This window comes from Juglans regia, chromosome 13, assembly GCF_001411555.2.
Source record: "Juglans regia cultivar Chandler chromosome 13, Walnut 2.0, whole genome shotgun sequence".
NCBI lineage: Eukaryota > Viridiplantae > Streptophyta > Magnoliopsida > Fagales > Juglandaceae > Juglans > Juglans regia.
The window spans coordinates 9,906,467-9,926,085 of NC_049913.1; the positions used below are offsets into that span (position 1 = coordinate 9,906,467).

The 19,619-nt window shown below is 36.9% G+C and overlaps 3 protein-coding genes across 3 annotated transcripts in view; 1 reads left to right on the forward strand and 2 right to left on the reverse strand.

The window, feature by feature from the left end:
• Positions 1-512: 512 nt before the first annotated feature.
• Positions 513-9,328, forward strand: LOC109004336 (putative phospholipid-transporting ATPase 9). The gene is made up of 11 exons (XM_018982856.2): positions 513-2,071; positions 2,763-4,108; positions 4,752-4,862; positions 4,934-5,210; positions 5,353-5,441; positions 5,539-5,647; positions 6,526-6,735; positions 6,867-6,992; positions 7,099-7,197; positions 7,333-7,524; positions 8,208-9,328. Exons 1-11 carry the CDS (start codon positions 1,676-1,678, stop codon positions 8,808-8,810), a joined length of 3,558 nt encoding a protein of 1,185 aa, XP_018838401.1. The 5' UTR covers positions 513-1,675; the 3' UTR covers positions 8,811-9,328.
• A 1,279-nt stretch (positions 9,329-10,607) lies between these two features.
• LOC109004327 (probable calcium-binding protein CML16) lies at positions 10,608-11,417 on the reverse strand. The gene has a single exon (XM_018982848.2). It carries the CDS (start codon positions 11,355-11,357, stop codon positions 10,875-10,877), a length of 483 nt encoding a protein of 160 aa, XP_018838393.1. The 5' UTR covers positions 11,358-11,417; the 3' UTR covers positions 10,608-10,874.
• Positions 11,418-13,477: 2,060 nt separating this feature from the next.
• The window catches only part of LOC109004337 (proline-rich receptor-like protein kinase PERK9), a 7,285-nt gene continuing 1,143 nt past the window's right edge, over positions 13,478-19,619 (reverse strand). Inside the window, exons 2-10 of the mRNA XM_035684300.1 lie at positions 18,357-18,454; positions 17,029-17,858; positions 16,336-16,746; positions 16,169-16,255; positions 15,423-15,493; positions 15,262-15,338; positions 14,974-15,121; positions 14,075-14,236; positions 13,478-13,958 (exon numbers count right to left, since the gene is read on the reverse strand). Coding sequence (XP_035540193.1) covers positions 13,779-13,958; positions 14,075-14,236; positions 14,974-15,121; positions 15,262-15,338; positions 15,423-15,493; positions 16,169-16,255; positions 16,336-16,746; positions 17,029-17,858; positions 18,357-18,454 — 2,064 coding nt within the window. The 3' untranslated portion in view covers positions 13,478-13,778. The remainder of the gene's footprint in view (positions 13,959-14,074; positions 14,237-14,973; positions 15,122-15,261; positions 15,339-15,422; positions 15,494-16,168; positions 16,256-16,335; positions 16,747-17,028; positions 17,859-18,356; positions 18,455-19,619) is intronic.

Consider the following 19,619-nt stretch of genomic DNA (forward strand, 5'->3'; position numbering starts at 1 on the left):
AAGATAATATTCGTTTTGAAAAGTCTTCCTGACAATTTAATATGAAAAATATTATTAAAAAATTTATAAATAATAATTAATTAAATAATAACACACTTGAAATAATATGACATAATTTAAATAATTTTATCGATCAATTATTCAAGTAAATTGTAATTTATATGATTAAAAACATGAAATCCAAAAATTAAAAAAAAAAAAAAAGGGTTTTTACCTGAATAACATAAACTGCACGTGATGACGTGTTAAGGAGTGTGGAGTTTGCGTGACCGCGGTTCTACCCACCCAATACGCTGCACTGCACGTACATTTGTACAATTTTCCCCGCCAAAGACGACGTAATTTCTCCAATACCCATTCTTCACACTCTTTATAACGTCTTTTGAATTTTCCCTTTTTTTTTTTTTGGGTATTTTCACGAATTTAATTGATGTCAAATACCTGTATATTGTGATTTTCCAGCTAAAAGTATTTGTCTTTCTGTATTATATAAATTCTTATTGAAGTCTTCTATTCCTGCTCCTTTTCTTCTCTGTTGTTCTTGTTCCATCAAATTTCTTATGGCGAGAGCAAAGAATTTATTTCCCATCTGTACGAAGACGAAGTTCAACGCTGACCATTTATGAGCTCCCAGGATTTCCCGCGAAACTGGAATTCTCTTTTGATCAGTTTCCCAGAAACTCATTTTGCCTTCTAGATCTCTAGCCTCGACCTCTTTTTTCAATCATTTTTCAATTGTTCCTGCGTCTTCTATTTTTGTTTTCACATTGGAGGAATTGTATTTTCTGGGAAGTAGTTTGAATTTGAAAGTGTCGCATTCTCAGCTCAAGCCAAGAGACCGAATGCGCGTTAAAGAGTCGCACCTCAGGAAAGTCAAAATACGAGATCCAAATTACACAAGTCTGCCTTCAAACCTTACCTTTTCCGTCATTCTTCGGAGGAAAGTTCAGATGTAGGAATCTTCGGATATATTATGTGCTTGTGGTGCGGCCTTTCATATAATTAGCTGATTTACGAGGCTGTATGAGAGATTTTATGCTTCCGGGTGTTGTTGGTTTGAGGCGGAGATTACATTTGGTGTTAAGGATACATGGAGTCGTACAAGTTACCTGTTTTGTCTGAACCCATGTGCTCTCTCTTCCATTAGAGACTCTCCCTTGTATTCCTTCCATTTTGCTTGTTCTTTCAAAATATTTATTTTCTTTTTTCTGGTGTGTTTTTCGGTCATATTTCTTTTCTAGTACTTGGTTGTCGGGGTTCTGGCGTGGAACTTTTTCTGGGTTTTTTTAGACTGATATTGCTTCTTTTTCTTTTTGTTTTTCTTTTCCTTTCTGGGTTTATGCGTTAAAAAATTTTCTTTTCGGGAGGATTGTAGTAACTGGGTACTACTTGTGGGTAGTTTTTTTTTTTTTTTTTTTTCTTTTGGGTTAAGTAAAGAAGCTGTATTTTCCATAGAGGAAATACTCTTCTAGGAGAGAATTTGGGTCTTCTGACATTTTTGGGGGGTGGTGTTGGTATTTGTTACGATACTCGAAATCGAAGAAGCTGAATTTAGCAGCGAGGGAATTTGGTTTAAAAGGAGCAAATTGTTATACTTGCTTGTGGGCTCTGTGTTTCTCTGACATTGGTGTGGGAGCTGGTGAGAGCTTGCACTTCTAGTTGTAGAGGAATAAAGATGAGAGGGGGTAAAAGGAGAAAGCTGAATTTCAGCAAACTCTACTCATTCAGATGTGGGAAGGCATCTATGAAGGATGATGACCATTCGCAGATTGGGGGTCCGGGGTTTTCCAGGGTCGTTTATTGCAACGAACCGGACAGATTTGAGGCCGGGATTCGAAAGTATGTTGGCAATTATGTTAGGACTACAAAGTATACCGTTGCCACTTTCTTGCCTAAGTCTTTGTTTGAGCAGTTTAGGAGGGTAGCTAACTTTTACTTCTTGGTTACTGGCATTTTGGCCTTCACCCCGCTCGCGCCTTATACAGCCGTTAGTGCTATCCTCCCTCTAATTGTCGTTATCGGAGCAACGATGGTGAAAGAGGGTATTGAAGACTGGCGGCGCAAGAAGCAGGTACCATTTTTGGCTCATTCAAGTTTGTTTCTGTTGATTGATCTTCATATTATGTTCAACTGCTTCAGGAGCTTTTCTTTCTCATTAAATTATATATGAAAATTTTCTTTGAAAACTGCGTATCGAGGAGTGCCCCGAGGCTGCGAGGGTATCAACGACTTTGTTGAAAATTTTCGTGATAATTACTATAAGGACTTGTAAGGAAAAGTATAGATCTTTGTGAAATGTTTGCTACTTTTATCATTACGATTGAGGCAAAGAACAGATTTTTTAATCTTCTTTATAATACACCTTCGAGAGTATATGGATAACTTCAAGTCGTTTTTCTAGATTCATGGCGCATACGTTGCGTTAGTTAGGTGATGTGTAATTTGAAGAAGTATTAATATCACATGATTTGAGTAGTACGCTAATATTCTCTCCTTCTTTGTTTATTTTTACTACCACAGCTCGAAACTTGAATGACTTGAAAAACGGTAAAAAAAAAGAGTTGGATAAAAAGAAAGAAAGCAAGTTATGTTTCTCTGTTATTTGGATCGCAAGATTATTGTGGATTCTTCTTCGATCTGCATAGTACTAAATATTGAACCACTATGTTATCTTGTCTTTGGTCACGGACCAAAATTCTGACAATGCGTACATTGTTCATTCTTTCTGGCAATCTGTTAATCCAGGATATATAATTTTGCAGGATATTGAGGTGAACAATAGAAAGGTTAAATTGTATCAACGTGATGGAGTTTTTGATTATACTGAATGGAAGAACCTGAGAGTGGGAGATATAGTAAAGGTGGAGAAGGATGAATTCTTCCCGGCAGATCTCATCTTGCTTTCATCCAGTTATGATGATGCAATCTGCTATGTTGAGACCATGAACCTTGATGGGGAGACAAATTTAAAACTAAAGCAAGCATTGGAGGTTACTTCATTCTTACATGAGGACTCCAATTTCTTTGATTTTAAGGCTCTTGTTAAATGCGAAGATCCCAATGCAAATTTGTACTCTTTTATTGGAAGTATGGAGTTTGAAGAGCAACAATATCCTCTCTCTCCCCAACAACTTCTTCTCAGAGACTCTAAACTCCGAAATACAGACTACATATATGGTGCTGTTGTCTTCACTGGTTATGACACAAAGGTTATTCAAAATTCTACCGACCCCCCTTCAAAGAGAAGCAAAATTGAGAAGAAGATGGACAGAATTATCTACTTCTTGTTTTGTGTTCTATTTCTGATGGCATTCGTTGGATCTATTCTTTTTGGCATTGCAACTGAAGATGACTTGGAAAATGGGAGGTCAAAAAGGTGGTATCTTAGGCCAGATGATTCTACAGTTTTCTTTGATCCCAAACAAGCACCACTTGCAGCATTTTTTCACTTTCTGACAGCCCTGATGTTATATGGTTACTTTATTCCAATCTCCTTATACGTGTCAATAGAAATTGTGAAAGTTCTTCAGACCATCTTCATCAATCAAGATATTCACATGTACTATGAAGAAGCTGACAAACCAGCACATGCCCGTACCTCAAATTTGAATGAGGAACTTGGCCAAGTTGACACAATACTGTCTGATAAGACCGGGACTTTGACGTGCAATTCAATGGAATTCATCAAGTGTTCTGTGGCTGGGACAGCTTATGGTCGTGGTGTTACAGAGGTTGAAAGGGCTATGGATGGAAGAGATGGCTCACCTTTGGTTAATGAAAAAGCAAATGAACACATAAAGGATTCTACTGATTCAAAGTCACCCGTAAAAGGCTTTAACTTTAAAGATGAAAGAATCATGAATGGAAACTGGGTCAATGAGCCTCATGCAGAAGTCATTCAGAAATTTTTTCGGTTGTTGGCAATCTGTCATACTGCCATACCTGAAGTCGATGAAGAGACAGGGAAGGTTTCATATGAAGCTGAATCTCCGGATGAAGCAGCATTTGTGATTGCCGCAAGAGAACTTGGTTTTGAGTTCTACAAGAGGACCCAGACAAGCATATCACTGCATGAGTTGGATCCTGGGTCTGGCAACAGAGTTGAAAGGTCAGTATTTTTTCATTGCATGCCATATAAAATGAGAGGCTAGAATTTGTGTTTGCTATGCTATTTGATGCCATTTCCATGCATATGGATCCATCTGAATACCCTGTTCAGAGGGCCCATTTGTGATTTTGCACCTACTTGCCACTGAGCATATCCATTTTTTCACTACAGTGCCCAATGGAGAATAGATTGAGAGAGCAATGGCTGCTCATCTGACAGAGCTTCCTTTATGCTTGTTTCTTGTGATTGCTTCCTCAAAAGATTTGAGCGCAAAAAGCAATTTGTTAAAAAACTTCAAACCATTTAATTGCTCTTAGAACGAAAATAAAACTGCTTTTGCATTAGTTCAATCTGTATTTATACATTTTTCCCTCAATGTTTCTACCTTCTGAAGTTCCGTGGGCCCTATGAAATGGTTTCCTTCAACCAATTTTGCTCATAACGTGCTGCCCTACATTCTGGTGTTGTGATTGTGATGTTGATCTCATTGCAGATGTAAATGCTAGAAAATGGAGTCAAATACTCCCTCCAGCCACTCTTTCTGTGGCTGCACAAACATGTGCATGTGGGGCTACTTTCTTTAGTTTTGCCAATTCTTAAATTATAAAGGACCATATCTTCAATGAATAATTTCCTTTTGCAGGTCATATAAACTTCTGAATGTTTTAGAATTTAACAGCTCAAGGAAGCGGATGTCTGTGATAATAAGAGACAAGGAAGGAAAAATATTAATACTTTGTAAAGGTGCTGACAGGTATGTGACCATCCTGAAACACCGTATGTGTCATTATCTCCTTTTATCACCCTAACTCATTTCCCATGCAGTGTCATGTTTGGAAGGCTTGCCAAGAATGGTAGGGAGTTTGAAGAGGAGACCAGGGAGCATGTTAACGAGTATGCTGATGCTGGTCTGAGGACTTTGCTACTTGCCTATCGTGAAGTCGGTGAAGAAGAATACAAGGAGTTCAATGAGAAATTCACTGAGGCAAAAAACTCTGTTAGTGCAGATCAGGAAACGCTGATTGATGAAGTAGCAGAGAACATTGAGAGGGATCTAACTCTTCTTGGTGCAACTGCTGTCGAGGACAAACTTCAAAATGGGGTGGGTTGAAAGCACTAATTTCTAAAGAAAGTACCCCTTTTATTTTTTTTATTGAAACAAGTAAACAGGTGTTCCCAAGTACCCCTTTTCTTTTATAGAGTGTGGGATTTGGACATGATGTTTCTTCTGTTGTGCTCATCAGGTTCCTAATTGCATTGACAAGCTTGCCCAAGCGGGAATTAAAATTTGGGTTTTGACTGGAGACAAGATGGAGACTGCCATCAATATTGGGTATGGTTTCTGCTTTTGATTATAATATTGACTTTGAGGTGAGGCCTACTTCTCATACTATTTTTGGAGACATTGACTTAAAGATACAAATTTGCAGTTTTGCCTGTAGTCTGCTTAGACAAGGAATGAAGCAGATTATAATCAACTTGGAGAGTCCCCAAATTCAAGCATTGGAAAAGGCAGGAGATAAGGCTGCCATTTCTAAGGTAAATTCGTATTTCAGCCCTTGGTTCTCTTTTAGTCTCCTTTAAGTTAGTTTACTTTTCAAGGATGGAACTTAGTTTTTTGTCAGTAAGTGATCTTGAATGATACAGGAGGCTTATGAGATACTATGAGCTTAATGTGACTCTGGCTGACCAAGTTCTGATGTGTTTTATGCAAGGAAATGCCAGACTTTGTCAACCTAAAAGATTTTTTACTTCACTTTGAAGCCAACTGGATGTGAAGTGTATATTAGCCTATTGTAACACGGTTGTTGAACACATATCATGTTTTTCCTTTTCTCCCTTTTAGCCTATAGCATATATTTTCAAAGGCAGGCTACAGTCGATACATCAACAAGAATGCTCTCTTTTTCTCCCTTTTTAACCTTTATTTGGTAGTGCCTGATACATTTATTTTGTTGGGTCACCACTTTTATATTTTGGGCTGGTATTGCATTGCATTATTCTTGGTTTTTTTTTGCTCCATTGAGTTTCTCTTTTCCTCCCATTTCTGCATCTCCTCATGCATAAACAATAAACGGAGACGGTGCTGATTTGGCATTCCGTGTGGAAGTAGAAAGATTGATGTGCGAATCCCTATAGTTTATGATTGGATCTGTGTTATATGAAAACTCAAGTCTGCAAAAAGAGGTACGAAAAAGGTAATCTAGCAGATAGGAATACAAAAGAATGCGAGTATGGACAAAAAAACCTTGTTGCTTGGCTTAAGACTTTTGTGCTTAACACGAGGTCAATGAATTTGGTGCAAAGCTTTAAGGCTTCAGTTATTAATTCTATCATGCTTGGCAGAACTTGAGTTATGATATCTATAGATCAATGTGCATTAAATATTAATAAGATAGATCTGGTTCATTCTTTAGGCATCGAAGGAAAGTGTCCGCAGTCAGATTACTGAAGGGAAGGCTCAACTTACTTCATCAAGTGGGGGATCTAACGCATTTGCTTTAATAATCGATGGGAAATCACTTGCTTATGCTTTAGAGGATAATATGAACAAAATGTTTCTAGATCTTGCAATTCGTTGTGCATCTGTTATATGCTGCCGCTCATCACCCAAGCAGAAGGCACTGGTGGGTTTATATTTTTTCAGTGACTAAAATTTCTACAAGAACTTTTCTTGATCATCTTTTGTTTGTTTTATTTTTGTTTTTTACTACATAAATAGCATTTAGGAGTAACTTGTATTTCCTAATGAAAAAAGGTTACAAGGCTGGTTAAATCTGGAACGGGGAGAACAACATTAGCAATTGGTGATGGTGCCAATGATGTGGGAATGCTTCAAGAAGCAGATATAGGGGTTGGAATCAGTGGTGTCGAAGGAATGCAGGTGCTCAAGAGATTGTTGTGTGTTTTTTATTTTGAATCGGGTGGGAAACCTTTAGGTTTTATTGTTTTTTCTCATTCCTTGTAATCTTTTTTGTGTTTCAATTCAGGCAGTCATGTCAAGTGATGTTGCGATTGCTCAGTTTCGCTATCTGGAACGTTTGCTACTTGTGCATGGACATTGGTGTTACAGAAGGATCTCGTCAATGGTAATCCATTCTTATATTTGGATTTTGGCAAACTTGAGATTTCAAAATCTGGAAGAAGTGCCTTTTCTAAATTTTATCACAAGTTTAGACCTCCATGTGGCAATCTATTTACTTTCTTCATTCTTCAATTGGCAGATATGTTACTTCTTCTACAAAAATGTTACATTTGGTTTCACCCTATTCTTATATGAGGCGTATGCATCATTCTCTGGGCAACCTGCGTACAATGATTGGTTTTTGTCGCTCTATAATGTGTTCTTCTCGTCAATTCCAGTGGTTGCTATGGGCATTTTTGATCAGGATGTTTCTTCTAGGTATTGTCTCAAGGTATGTTAACGGTCAAGTATATGGATTCACTTATGTCCATTATAATGGTCAATGACAATATATCTCATGCGACCCATATATACATGATTAATTTGTGTGTGGGAAGTACCATAATCCATTTGGTGGTTTTTTATTTTTAGGGTGGGGGTATGCCGAAAGGAACTTGTAACATTTCGTTTTTGTGACAAGGATTAGAACGTTAGAGATTTATCATTTTTCCCCCTTAGCCACTAATTCCTCTTAAGACCCTCAGGATGGTGTGAAATATGTTTTCTGAGTATAGCGGCTTCAAGTTTTGTTCTTACATTGAGATCACTTGAAAAACCCCCCTACCAATGCCATTGTCCAAACAGGCCATTGGTGGCTTTAAGAGCTATAAGTAATTTCAAGTGGCAAGTAATTCTCTATGCCCATTTTATTGGAAAATTAGTACTTAGTGGAAAACTGAAGACTAAAAGTATTACCAGAATTCACATGGTAGATATGCCGCTATTGTTGTTGCATTATAATGTCTCAGAAGTAAAACCATTGTAAATTGTTAAAATAGGAGGTGCCACTAGTGTTGAACAATGAACAGCAAAACCCGCCTTAGTTATATCTGTAGCAACATATACTTGGCGTTGAATTATTACATTTTTGGTTTGTATGCCTTTGTGGTGAATATGCTTTCTTTTCCTTGGCAGTTTCCTTTGTTATACCAAGAAGGGGTGCAGAATGTCCTTTTCAGCTGGCGTCGAATACTTGGCTGGATGTTAAATGGGTTTTGCAGCGCCTTAATCATCTTCTTCTTCTGCACAAAAGCACTGGAGCTCCAGGCTTTCAATAATGATGGACAAACTGCTGGGAGGGATATTTTAGGGGGGACAATGTATACATGCATTGTTTGGGTCGTAAACTTGCAGATTGCACTTGCCATTAGTTACTTCACCTTGGTGCAACATGTTGTCATTTGGGGTTCAGTTGCTATCTGGTACCTTTTCCTCTTGGCATATGGAGCCATGTCTCCTACAACTTCAACCACTGCTTACAAACTCTTAATCGAAGACCTTGCCCCAGCCGCCTCTTTTTGGTTCGTCACTCTCGTTGTGGTGATCTCAACCCTAATACCATACTTTTCGTACTCGGCAATTCAGATGCACTTCTTTCCAATGTACCATGAAATGATTCAGTGGATAAGGCAAAATGGCCAATCAAACGATCCTGAGTTTTGTGATCTGATGCGGCAGAATTCGTTGCGGCCAACAACCGTAGGCTTCACAGCGCGCATAGCAGCAAGGACTAAATAACCACCACAGGTGATATTTGTGAATTTGTTCCGGCATTGTTAGCTGTCAAAGAATGCAGGTCATAAATATCTTGCTGAAACTTTGAAATTTGCCTTCTGCGTGCAACTCCACTTGATATGAGCTATAGCTTAGCACTTCGATTTAAGGTACGCCGCAGAGATCACAGCTGCAAGATGACCCTGTACAGAAGAAAGAAGCATTACTCATCTGAAACATATCTTGGATGGATAAAATGGCCCCAAATATTGTCAAAAAGTTTCTACTCCTGGCCACCTGAGGTTACATCTGTTGCTTATACCATGCATTTTTGTATATAATTGTTGTGAGTAAATGTCATACAGAACGGAGCAAATTCAATGTAGGGTTGGATAGCGTTGCTCCTTGTTATATAAAGAGAAAGAAGCACCCTCGACGTTTTTCCTGTAATACTATTTTTTTTTTTAGTTCTTAGAACATGTACTTCTGCTTCTGGAATCTGGTTTGTGCCATACGTAAATGTAGATACCTTCCTTGATTCATGTTGCTTTCTGTTTCGAGAGTCCTTACTGCTCTGTAACTGAGGACCTTCCTTGAAATCCTTCAAAATTCTTACTTAGCTCCCCAATTTAAAAATAAGTTACAATTTTACCCCCTTTTTTAACATTAATCTCTTAATTATCTATTTTCATCCATTTTAATGACGAATAAATTACAATTTATATTTCAAAATGCGGGTAAGTGACAAGTTTTGATAAGTTGGGGCCATAAAGCAAAATATATAATATTATGGGAGATGGGTGTAGTTTTCCTTTTTGAATATTTTGTACAACACGTTTTATGTATTTCCCTTTCATGGTATTTTGGAGAACGAAGTGTTATATAATACATGTATTTACTACCTACGAATCTCATCGGCTCTCCTATTATCAGGTCACTAATTTTCTTGACCTTTTGACATGAGAATTGATACTTGCAGTCGTGATTGTATAAATACCGTACAGTCGCTTTAAAAAAAATGAATAAATAGGGAACCCATATGAAAAGAAATTAATTTTTTAATAGTGGACTTTACTCTTTTTCAAAATGACTACACGACGTTTGCGCATTTTACGACTGTATGTAACATTACTCTTTGATATTGGGTAGATGTTAGCTCCCATATATCATCTTACGACTTTATGAAAACTTGTGTTTTGGTAAACAGTCGTTTGGGTCTGGGTCTAGTCACTACGATCCCCTTTATAAGGAGGCACCCCTTCTCCTGAAGTTATGAGACTATTTTGTCGAGTTCCTTACAGAAAATTGTCTCATAAAATAATAATATTTTTCTTTTCAAAAACAAAAATCCAAACATTGTTTTCATATTATCTTTTCAATTTTTTCCATAGTTTTAAGAGCATGCTTACTTATCACTATTTCTCGAGTTTTCTCAAAGAAAAAAGAAAACAACTTCAATCTAAACATTTTTCAATCTCAAAAAAGTGTTATACTTCAAATTTTCATCCAACCATCCCGCTAGATTTCCATGGAAAAAAAAAATAAAAAAATTCAAAACAATTTTACAAAAACAAAAAATAACTATATGAAAAAAGTTATATTTAAATAAATTTTCAACTCGACCCATTTTTATAAAATCCAATATAAATTATATTTTTTAAAAAAAAAACTTCCATTTAAATGTTACAATCTACTTTCTCAAAATCTAAAACGCGTGTCAAGTTAAAAAATGATATAAAGCCCTATCTCCAAATAAAAAAAATAAAAAATATGCAAACAAAAGCGTGTCGAGATTTTTCAAAAACTTCATAAAATTCTACAAATATTTTCAATATTTTCATTACTAAACCTGCGAAGAACATTAACGAGAATAATTAATTTTTACATGAAATGTCTACAGAAACCTCTAATAGGGTAGATGTCAGATATTATAATGTTCATGAGCTGATCATTGATTTTTCCCATTCAATGAGAAGTCAGCTGAAAACAGATGCAGAAAGAAAAATTAATTAATTAATTAAACATAGAGAAATTATGGTCAAGGAGACCAAGTCAAACCATCCATCATCTCTCACGCCATTCATGTTCCTATGCGACCGCGAGGCCAAGAAAATCGGAGGCGGACTTGGCCATGAGGGTCGAGAATTCGCTAAAGCTAATGACGCCGTCGCCATTGGTGTCGGCCTCGCCCATCATTTCGGAGAGCTCGCGGTACGTCAAAGGGTGACCCATTCTGGCCATGGAGCCGGCGAGTTCGGCCGCCGTGATGTAGCCGTTACCGTCGCGGTCGAAGGACCGGAAAATCTCCAGGAGCTGCTCCTGGTTGATGAGCACCTGCTCGCTCATGTCGGGCAAGATGGCCTGGACAAGCTCGTCGAACTCGACGGTGCCGTTGCCGTTGGCGTCCATGTTGGCCAGAAGGACGTGGAGTTGGTCACCGGAGGGCTTGAGGCCGAGTGAGCGAAGAAGGGCCGCCAATTCCAGCTGGGTAAGGCTGCCGTCGGAGTCCATGTCGAAGCGTATGAAGATTTCCTTGAGCTGCTTCAGCTGATCCGATTGGAGCTTGGCCATCGTGAAGATAAATGGAAGAAAGAATTGGGGTTTGACTTATATTATGTTTTAACAGAACCCGGCAACTCGTTTCCAACTTTTATACTATAATTTGATAAGCGCTAAAATATGACATCATCCAAGGTAGATCGATGATGCTTTAAATAAATTGAAGGTATTTTGTATAAAATAATTTTGATTTTTTATAAATTATTTTATAAAAATACTCCGAGTGTGTAAATAATTTTATGTATCTTATTTTCCAAATACGAATCCTATAACCAATCACCAATTATTTTAAAGACTTAAATTGATAAATATAAATGAATTTAAATATTTACATGTGTGGATTAAATTCGTATGTGTAATATTTAATTAAATGAGATGAAATGTAGAGTTAAATATTGCATATAGAATGATGTCAACAAAAAAAAAAATATATTGCATATAGAACCATGGCTCATGTTTAGGGCTCGTTTGAATAGTAAGATGAGATGAGAAGAGATAATTTTAAATAAGTTAAATAAAATATTGTTATAATATTATTTTTTAATATTACTATTGTTTTGATATTTGAAAAAATTGAATTATTTATTGTGTTTTGTGTGAGAATTTGAAAAAATTGTAATGATGAGATGAAATCGTTTCTTTATCCAAACAAACCTAAATCATAATTTTTTTAAAAGTGTAAATGGAAGAAAAGAAATAAACTTAACTATTTAGTTTAATTTCTAAAGAGTTTGAGACAATTAAATAATAAGTAATGCTACATACAGTCGTGAAATGTGCAAATGTTGTATAGTCACTTTGAAAAAGAATGAAATCCACTATTAAAAAATTAATTTCTTTTCATGTGAGTCTCATATTTATTCACTTTTTTCAAAGTGATTGCACGTCGCTTGTACACTTACGACTGCAAGTATCATTTCTCTTAAATAATATTGGAAGCACATATACATAATCTCTTATCTTATTGTAAGATATATTGTAATTGGAAATTAATGTATAGGAAAGTAATTTTAATGGCATAATATCTTGTGATAAAATAAGACTATCCATGCTCTTAAAAAATTATAGATCAGGCAAATAATTTTAATAGTACAACATTTTACGATAGAATGAGATTACAATATCATCTACATTTAAGAGTACATAATAATTTTTTTGGAGTAAGCTTGTGAAGTTTCAAGAGAGAAAATAGACAAAAGAGCCATATTTAAGTAAATGTTTTTTTTGTTATGGGATGCTGTATTTGGTTGTTATTTTTCTAATAATGGACCACAGACTATGAAAATCAATGTCATATGAGAATTATAAATAGAAAAGACAAGGTTCATTCTAACACAAATAATCGTAAATCCAGAATAACATCAACCTAAATTTAAATGAGACAATCTAAAACATCGCTCATTCTGTCTCTCCCAAAACCCAACGTATTCTAACTTCATTTTGTGCAAATGAACGAGCCATATTTAGAAATTACAATGCTTTGCACTTCCGTCTAAAATAGAACCCTTGAAATAATTTCTGCAACTTTATCATTATATGCCATGATCACCTAAAAAATAGACATTAGTCTAACTATTTGAGAATGGACCAAAACGATCATTCCTTGAGATATTTAAGGACATAATGGGCATCATAACGTGTAAGGCTCGCCCGATAGCCCCAATGGATTGGATTGAGTGGTAAAGGTCTTGGTCTTATTGGTATGCTTCCTTTAGATCTAAGTTTCAAATCTTAACTCTTAAGTGCACACAATTTATAAGGACCATTGAAATGAGGAACTTCCCCTAAAACAAAGTACACTTGCGGAAAACTTCTTGTCAAGAGCATGTGTACCTTGAAATTAGTTGGAACTTTATTTTCAAGCATCTGGTGCCAATTAAAAAGAAATTCTTATGCAGGGAGAGATGAGAGTCGCCAGAAAGCATTTGGTTTTTTACTTGCAAACTAAGAGCATTTTGCTGTTGTAGTCTGCTAATTTGCAGATTAAGATGTTATGTGTTTGCCTTATGTTTGGTGTCCCAAGGTTCATTTCCCCAGCATGAACCTAAAAGCTTCTACGTACAGTTCAGATGTTGATTTATGAAAGGGCAATCAATATCAAACAGCATCCCGATTGTTATGCAAGTCTCGGGTGACAAAACTGAAAAATAGCTTCATTAACACTATCTGTGGAAACAGATTTTCATCTTTGATTATACAAAAAATACAGAAGTACAAAAGCCCCATACGTATTGGAGCTAAAAAAGAACCGAGCTTCAAGAATCAAGGGGTTTCAGTCTCTACAGCTGATGATGTCTATTGATTGATGGGCGATAAGTACACTCTTGGTTGAGCCAGACTCCAATTAAATAAACTTGAACAAGGCTCCAACCCGGCTTGGCAAGCCCTCCTGGTTTAATTCTATAATCTCTCACAATATTTACCACATCCTCTTTAACTATCCAGGCTACTTTGGCTAAAAAAATCTGTACTGTAATTTTGACTACCAAATGCCATTCTTTGGAACAATCTAATTTCTGCAGACTGTTGTGCAGAGTTAAATACCTCACTTTCCCCCACTCTCATTCCGTTGGTTAGATCGGAAGTAGCTAAACCATCAAAGGCTCTAACCACCTGAGAAGAATAAGAATGCCAAGAAAGATGATTTCCATGCATCCATTTTTCAATACCAGGAATTAGAAACAGTAAAGGAAATATTTTCAGATCTTTGCATCAGCAAATTTCATTACCTGTCCCATTCGCGGCCTCTTGATAGCTGAATGTCGTACACAAGCAGCAGCTACCTCAATCATATGGAACATTTCACTCTCAACATAGTTCATGTTGAGCCTTGGATCTGCCAAATCTGTAAATTCTTCATTGTCAAGTGCATGACTTAGCAAAGGTCGGGCCTGAAATATAAAGTGCTTTTTGCTCAGGAAAGTTTGGCTGTAAAAGATTATAATGTGGCTGATGCACACAGTGACAAAGCCAGAATTTTGATCTACATGACTAAAGAAAAAAGAAAATTTATGAAAATATTAAAGAATATAACTAATGAAATTAAAAAAAAAAACTCGAAAAAATCATTATTACTTAAACTATATAAAGATAATTTGTAATTTACTTTTCACTCGCAGCATAAATTTGTTTTCTGCTCTGACACAAGCTCATTAAGAATTTGACAAAGGTTCAAGAACCATCATTCTCCATATCTAAGGTAATTACAGTAATATATTTCATATAAACCCCTAGGGGTTCACTCAAGTAGTAAGGGCTTTGGTCTCAGTGGTATGGTCTCAGTGATATGCTCCCTCCAAGTCTAAGGTTTGAACCCGTAAGTTCAAAAAATTTCTGGAGGCCACATCCCATAAGTGAAAAACCGATGATTTACCTAATCTTTAGACACGTTACACAAATCCAGGGTTTAACCTAATAAAAGATATGTTGCATTTCCACGGTCTCCAAAGATTCCTCGTCATCAAAACAATATATTTCTTACAAGTAATATATATATATATATATATATAGTTATCGACACATTAATTTGAAAACTTTGAAAAGTTCAGATATTTAAAAATAACAAGTTCTGATAAGTTGGTATTCAGCTGTGGAAGAAAACTTGGACCATATTGAGGGAATATGTTACCCATTCAACTAGACTCTCATCTCCCAAGGGTTGCGCTGTGTCCACAGGCTTCCTTCCAGTAATGAGTTCCAGCAGCACAACTCCAAAGGAGTATACATCAGATTTATCGGTCAGTTTTCCACTTGATGCATATTCAGGGGCCATATATCTGAAACCAATAAATAAATACAATCAACATATACTGCATCTGAAAAAATGAATGTTTTCCGAAGCAGGTTTACTTTAACTATTAGATGCCCAAAGGCCTTTATGGGCACATGGACTAATAATTATAAATGGTCTGCTTACCCAAAAGTTCCCATGACACGGGTGGTTATGTGTGTGTCTGCATCAAGAGCTAATTTGGCAAGCCCAAAGTCTGAAACCTGTAAAGTAAAAGATAAAATGTAGGCTTCAGATTTACACAGAAGAATATTTCTCAATCTAGCTTTAGAAAAAATAGTGCATACCCGAGCTTCAAAGTTGTTATCTAAAAGAATATTTGATGACTTAATATCCCTGTGAATAATTCGAGGATGACCTGCCATATGCACAAAAAAACAACCTCAACAACAGATACGGAAATAAAAAAGAATTTGGTCAATAAAAACCTTCTTTTCAACCTTCTCTAGTGCTAAAGCTTGTGCATTTGTCAAGGTAATATCGTATGGTTATCATGTTTTAATTATCAATAGTTTGGTTGTATAACTATACAAGTCAAGCCCACGTTGTGTGTATGAAATTCCCCAAAACCTTGGAGGAATATTGAAAATTGGAAACTTTATCCCAAGATCATAGTGACTTCTAGAATTGATATATAGATAACTGGAGATAGCATACCCTTGTTTGTCAACCAATATTAGAGAAAAAGCAATCTTCATTTTGGAACTAACAATAAGAAGGCCACAAATCCTTCTATCCACACCCCCCCCCCCCCAATCTTCTTTTATTTGCCTGGATTATATTCATTGGAGAATGTCCTTCCTCATTATAGTAGTACATATGAATTCTTAACAAATTTACTGAAGCCTGCGCATTATGCCATTGTTCCAAACATCAGAGCCCAACCATTTCCTGGGACTGCATCTGGAAGGGCTGCAACTTATAGATCTTGTTATAGAACCAACATAACAATACAAAAGGGTCCTTATGTAATGATACCAGTGTGAAGGTGAACATTGTCTATCAAAATCTAGAAATAAGTATAGATAATTACAGTCCTCATGGAGATATGCAATTCCACGAGCTGCACCAGCAGCAACCTTAACACGTGTTGCCCAGTCCAGAGCCAGCCTGCCTTCATCTACAAAATGAGAGGGAAAGGCAAACGATCAGTAACCCATTATCAGAAAAAAAGGTGCTTCAGCTTAGTAATGGGTTTACCATGAAGATGGAAATAAAGGGTATTGTTTGGAACATAGTCATAGACAAGCAGTCTTCGATTCTCAGAAATGCAGTAGCCGACTAATGAAACCAAATGACGGTGGTGTATGCGACTGATAGTCTCAACTTCAGCCTTAAATTCTCGCTCACCCTGTCCCCCACCAATTTTTAGCTGCTTTACTGCTACCTCCCTCTCGTCTGGTAGGTATCCCTTATACACAGAACCAAATCCACCTTCACCCAGTAGATTCTGATTTGAAAACCCATTTGTGGCCTTGAATAGTTCTTCATATGTAAACCATAACCTTGAATTGCCCAATCCACCTGGTTCTGGGGGAGAATACACAAAATGACTGCTTGAACCACTTTGTACAAGGGGAGCTGAAGAATGTGTCTTTGTAATGGATGAATCTGGACAAGTTATACAACTTCTTAACTCACTTAATGCCATCACAATCAAAATCATGTAGTTCCATATTGTTTGAAAGAACCAAAATGAACTAATTACAATCTAAAGATTATAGGTCTCCAATAACTTTTAACTGAAGTAGTCCCATACAAAATGCTAGTTCAAATTGAATATCTAGGGCATCAGTAACCCTAATAGATACAACAGGCAAAAAGGACCCCCAAGAAAGGAAAAACTGGAAGGCTAAGCGAATTACATTTAAAACATTATTTATTAACATGTACCTGATTTTGCAGAGAAGACCAGAGGGGATGGCACGATATAGCCGCCAAGTCCGGAATATTGTTTTCTTTTCTTCCTCATGCACCAGACAGCCACTCCAATGAGACTAAGAACTATGATTCCCGCTGCTACGCCAATAGCCACTATACGAATGGTACCAATGCTTCCACTACTGGTGGAGTTTGATTTTTCGACTCCATTAGGACTAGTACCGTTGGTCTCTGGATCATTTGATGGTGGGATTGGATTGTTACCAGGAGATGGGGAAGAAACATATGCAGGAGGAGGTGGCGCCATGGGTGGAAGGGGTGATGATTTTGGAGGAGAACTTGAAGGTGGAGTTTGATCAGAAACGGGTGGAGGAGGAGTAAGCCCAGGCGGTGGAGGTGCATTACCCGAGGGTCCTGATGCTGGTGGTGGAGGTGAATTTTTGGGTGGCTTGGATGGTGGTGGTGGTGGTGGTGGATTTTGAGGGGGCTTTGATGGTGGTGGAGGCGACTTCACCGGTGGTGCTGATGGAGGAGGAGGTGAGATTGGGGGGCTAGGGTCTGCAGGTGGTGGAGGAGAACTTTTTGGAGGACTTGATGGTGTTGGTGGTGGTGGAGAAGTGGGACTTGATGGAGGTGGAGGAGGAGGTGATATTTTAGGTGCCAATGGAGGTGAAGTCTCAGAAGATGGGGGTGGTGACGTAGGTGCATCAGATTGAGGAGGAGGTGATGTAGGTGCCAATGGGGGTGAAGTTCCAGAAGCTGGGGGTGGTAAATGGCGTGTGCGGTGCCGTGGGCTGAGGCTGAAGAATGGGTGACCGTGCCAACGGTCCGGATGAAGGTAGCTGTAGAGGGGACTGGAGGAGAAGCAGTTTGTGGGGGTGGACTAGTGCTGGAGGATGATTGTGGTGGTGACAAAGTGGTGGGGGGCGGTGGAGAACTGGTTGAAGGAGATATAGTGGTCGAAGGTGGTGACGAAGTGGTGGGGGGCGGTGGAGAACTGGTTGAAGGAGATATAGTGGTCGAAGGTGGTGGCACGGTAGAGGGAGATGAATCCGGAGATGGCGCCGTGCTTGCCATCTAAATCTTTCGTATATCGAAATCGTTCATGAATTCACAAAATCCACTCAATTCTCACTCAAAAGCTAAACTTTAATCCAACCTCAGCGATTAATTTCCAATCTTACGCCAAACCCGAGTTTCATAACTTGAAGAAATTTTCAAATCACCAAACTTTTACCAACCAGACCCCAAAGGCCACGCACTCTCCACTCTCAGTTCATAAACCTCGTCTACAGCAAAACCTAACAGTCTGGCTAGGTTTTGAGCATAAGTCCGATTACCAATCACTTCTAAAAGCAAACCCAGACGGCCTATTACTTCCAAAAGCAAAATCCAGATCGTCAAGTAGATCAATGAACTCAAAAAAGTTAACGATATTCTATAAAAAATGATCGTAATGAACTGATTTAACTTAAAAAGAGAGAGAGAGAAGAAGAAGAAAAAAATGATTATACCTACACCTAAAGTTTATCCATGAACACACGAAATAACGAAAATTAAGGGAGCAAATGTAGCAACTTCCGTTCCGTTTGAATTGTCTAGAAAGACGAAGAAACACCAAAAACCTCACCTTTCTTTCCAGAATGTCACAACTCTATTATTTCTTCAGCTATTGAATTCCTAACCGCATTTTTCTTTCCTTTAATTCGCGGTCAATCTTCAGCCTTCAAAACCTCTCTCTGTCCCTCTCCTGCATGCATAAGGGACGGTACAAGTTCAACACGGAGATAGATTGTGGGGTCTCAAATCAAGGATGGGACCAAAAGAAACAGTACAATCTCTGATTCTCTATTCCAATATAAACAGTGAGATAAAGTTGCTACAAATCACTCTCGCATCATTTATTAAAAAGTTGAAAATATTCATAAGAAAACAATCTGTTTCATTTTGCTTCCTTTTTCGTAAGCTATAAGTGGTCAATTCAATTCAAGATTTAAATATATTATTGGTAATAGCAACTAGCAAGGAAACTACGAAACGTAAATGCCCTGCAATTCAAATTGTCAGCGCTTGCTCTATCTATATCTTTAATTCCTTTCACAATCGTTTTCTGGAATCTGAATAATGTATTAAGGTTCGTTTGTTTTTAGAGATAATATGCGATGAAATGAGATTAAAATTAAAAAATTGAATAAAATATTATGAAAATATATTTTTTAATATTATTTTTATTTTAAAATTTGAAAAAATTGAATTATTTATTTTATTTTGTATTAGAAGTTAAGAAAATTATACTGATTAGATGAGATAAGATGTTTTTTAAAAATAAATGAGACCTAAAGTTTTGTAACGTGTAACAAGGGTCTAAAAGTTTGCTCTTTCTTATCTGCTGTTTTGGATTAACATTTTACAGCTCATTTAGATAGTAATATAAGATGAAATGAGATAGTTTTAGATGAGTTAAAAAAAATATTATTAGAATATTATTTTTTAATATTAATATTATTTTAAAATTTAAAAAATTTGAATTATTTATTATATTTTGTATGAAATTTTAAGAAAGTTATAATAATAAGATAAAATGAGATGAGATGAGATATATT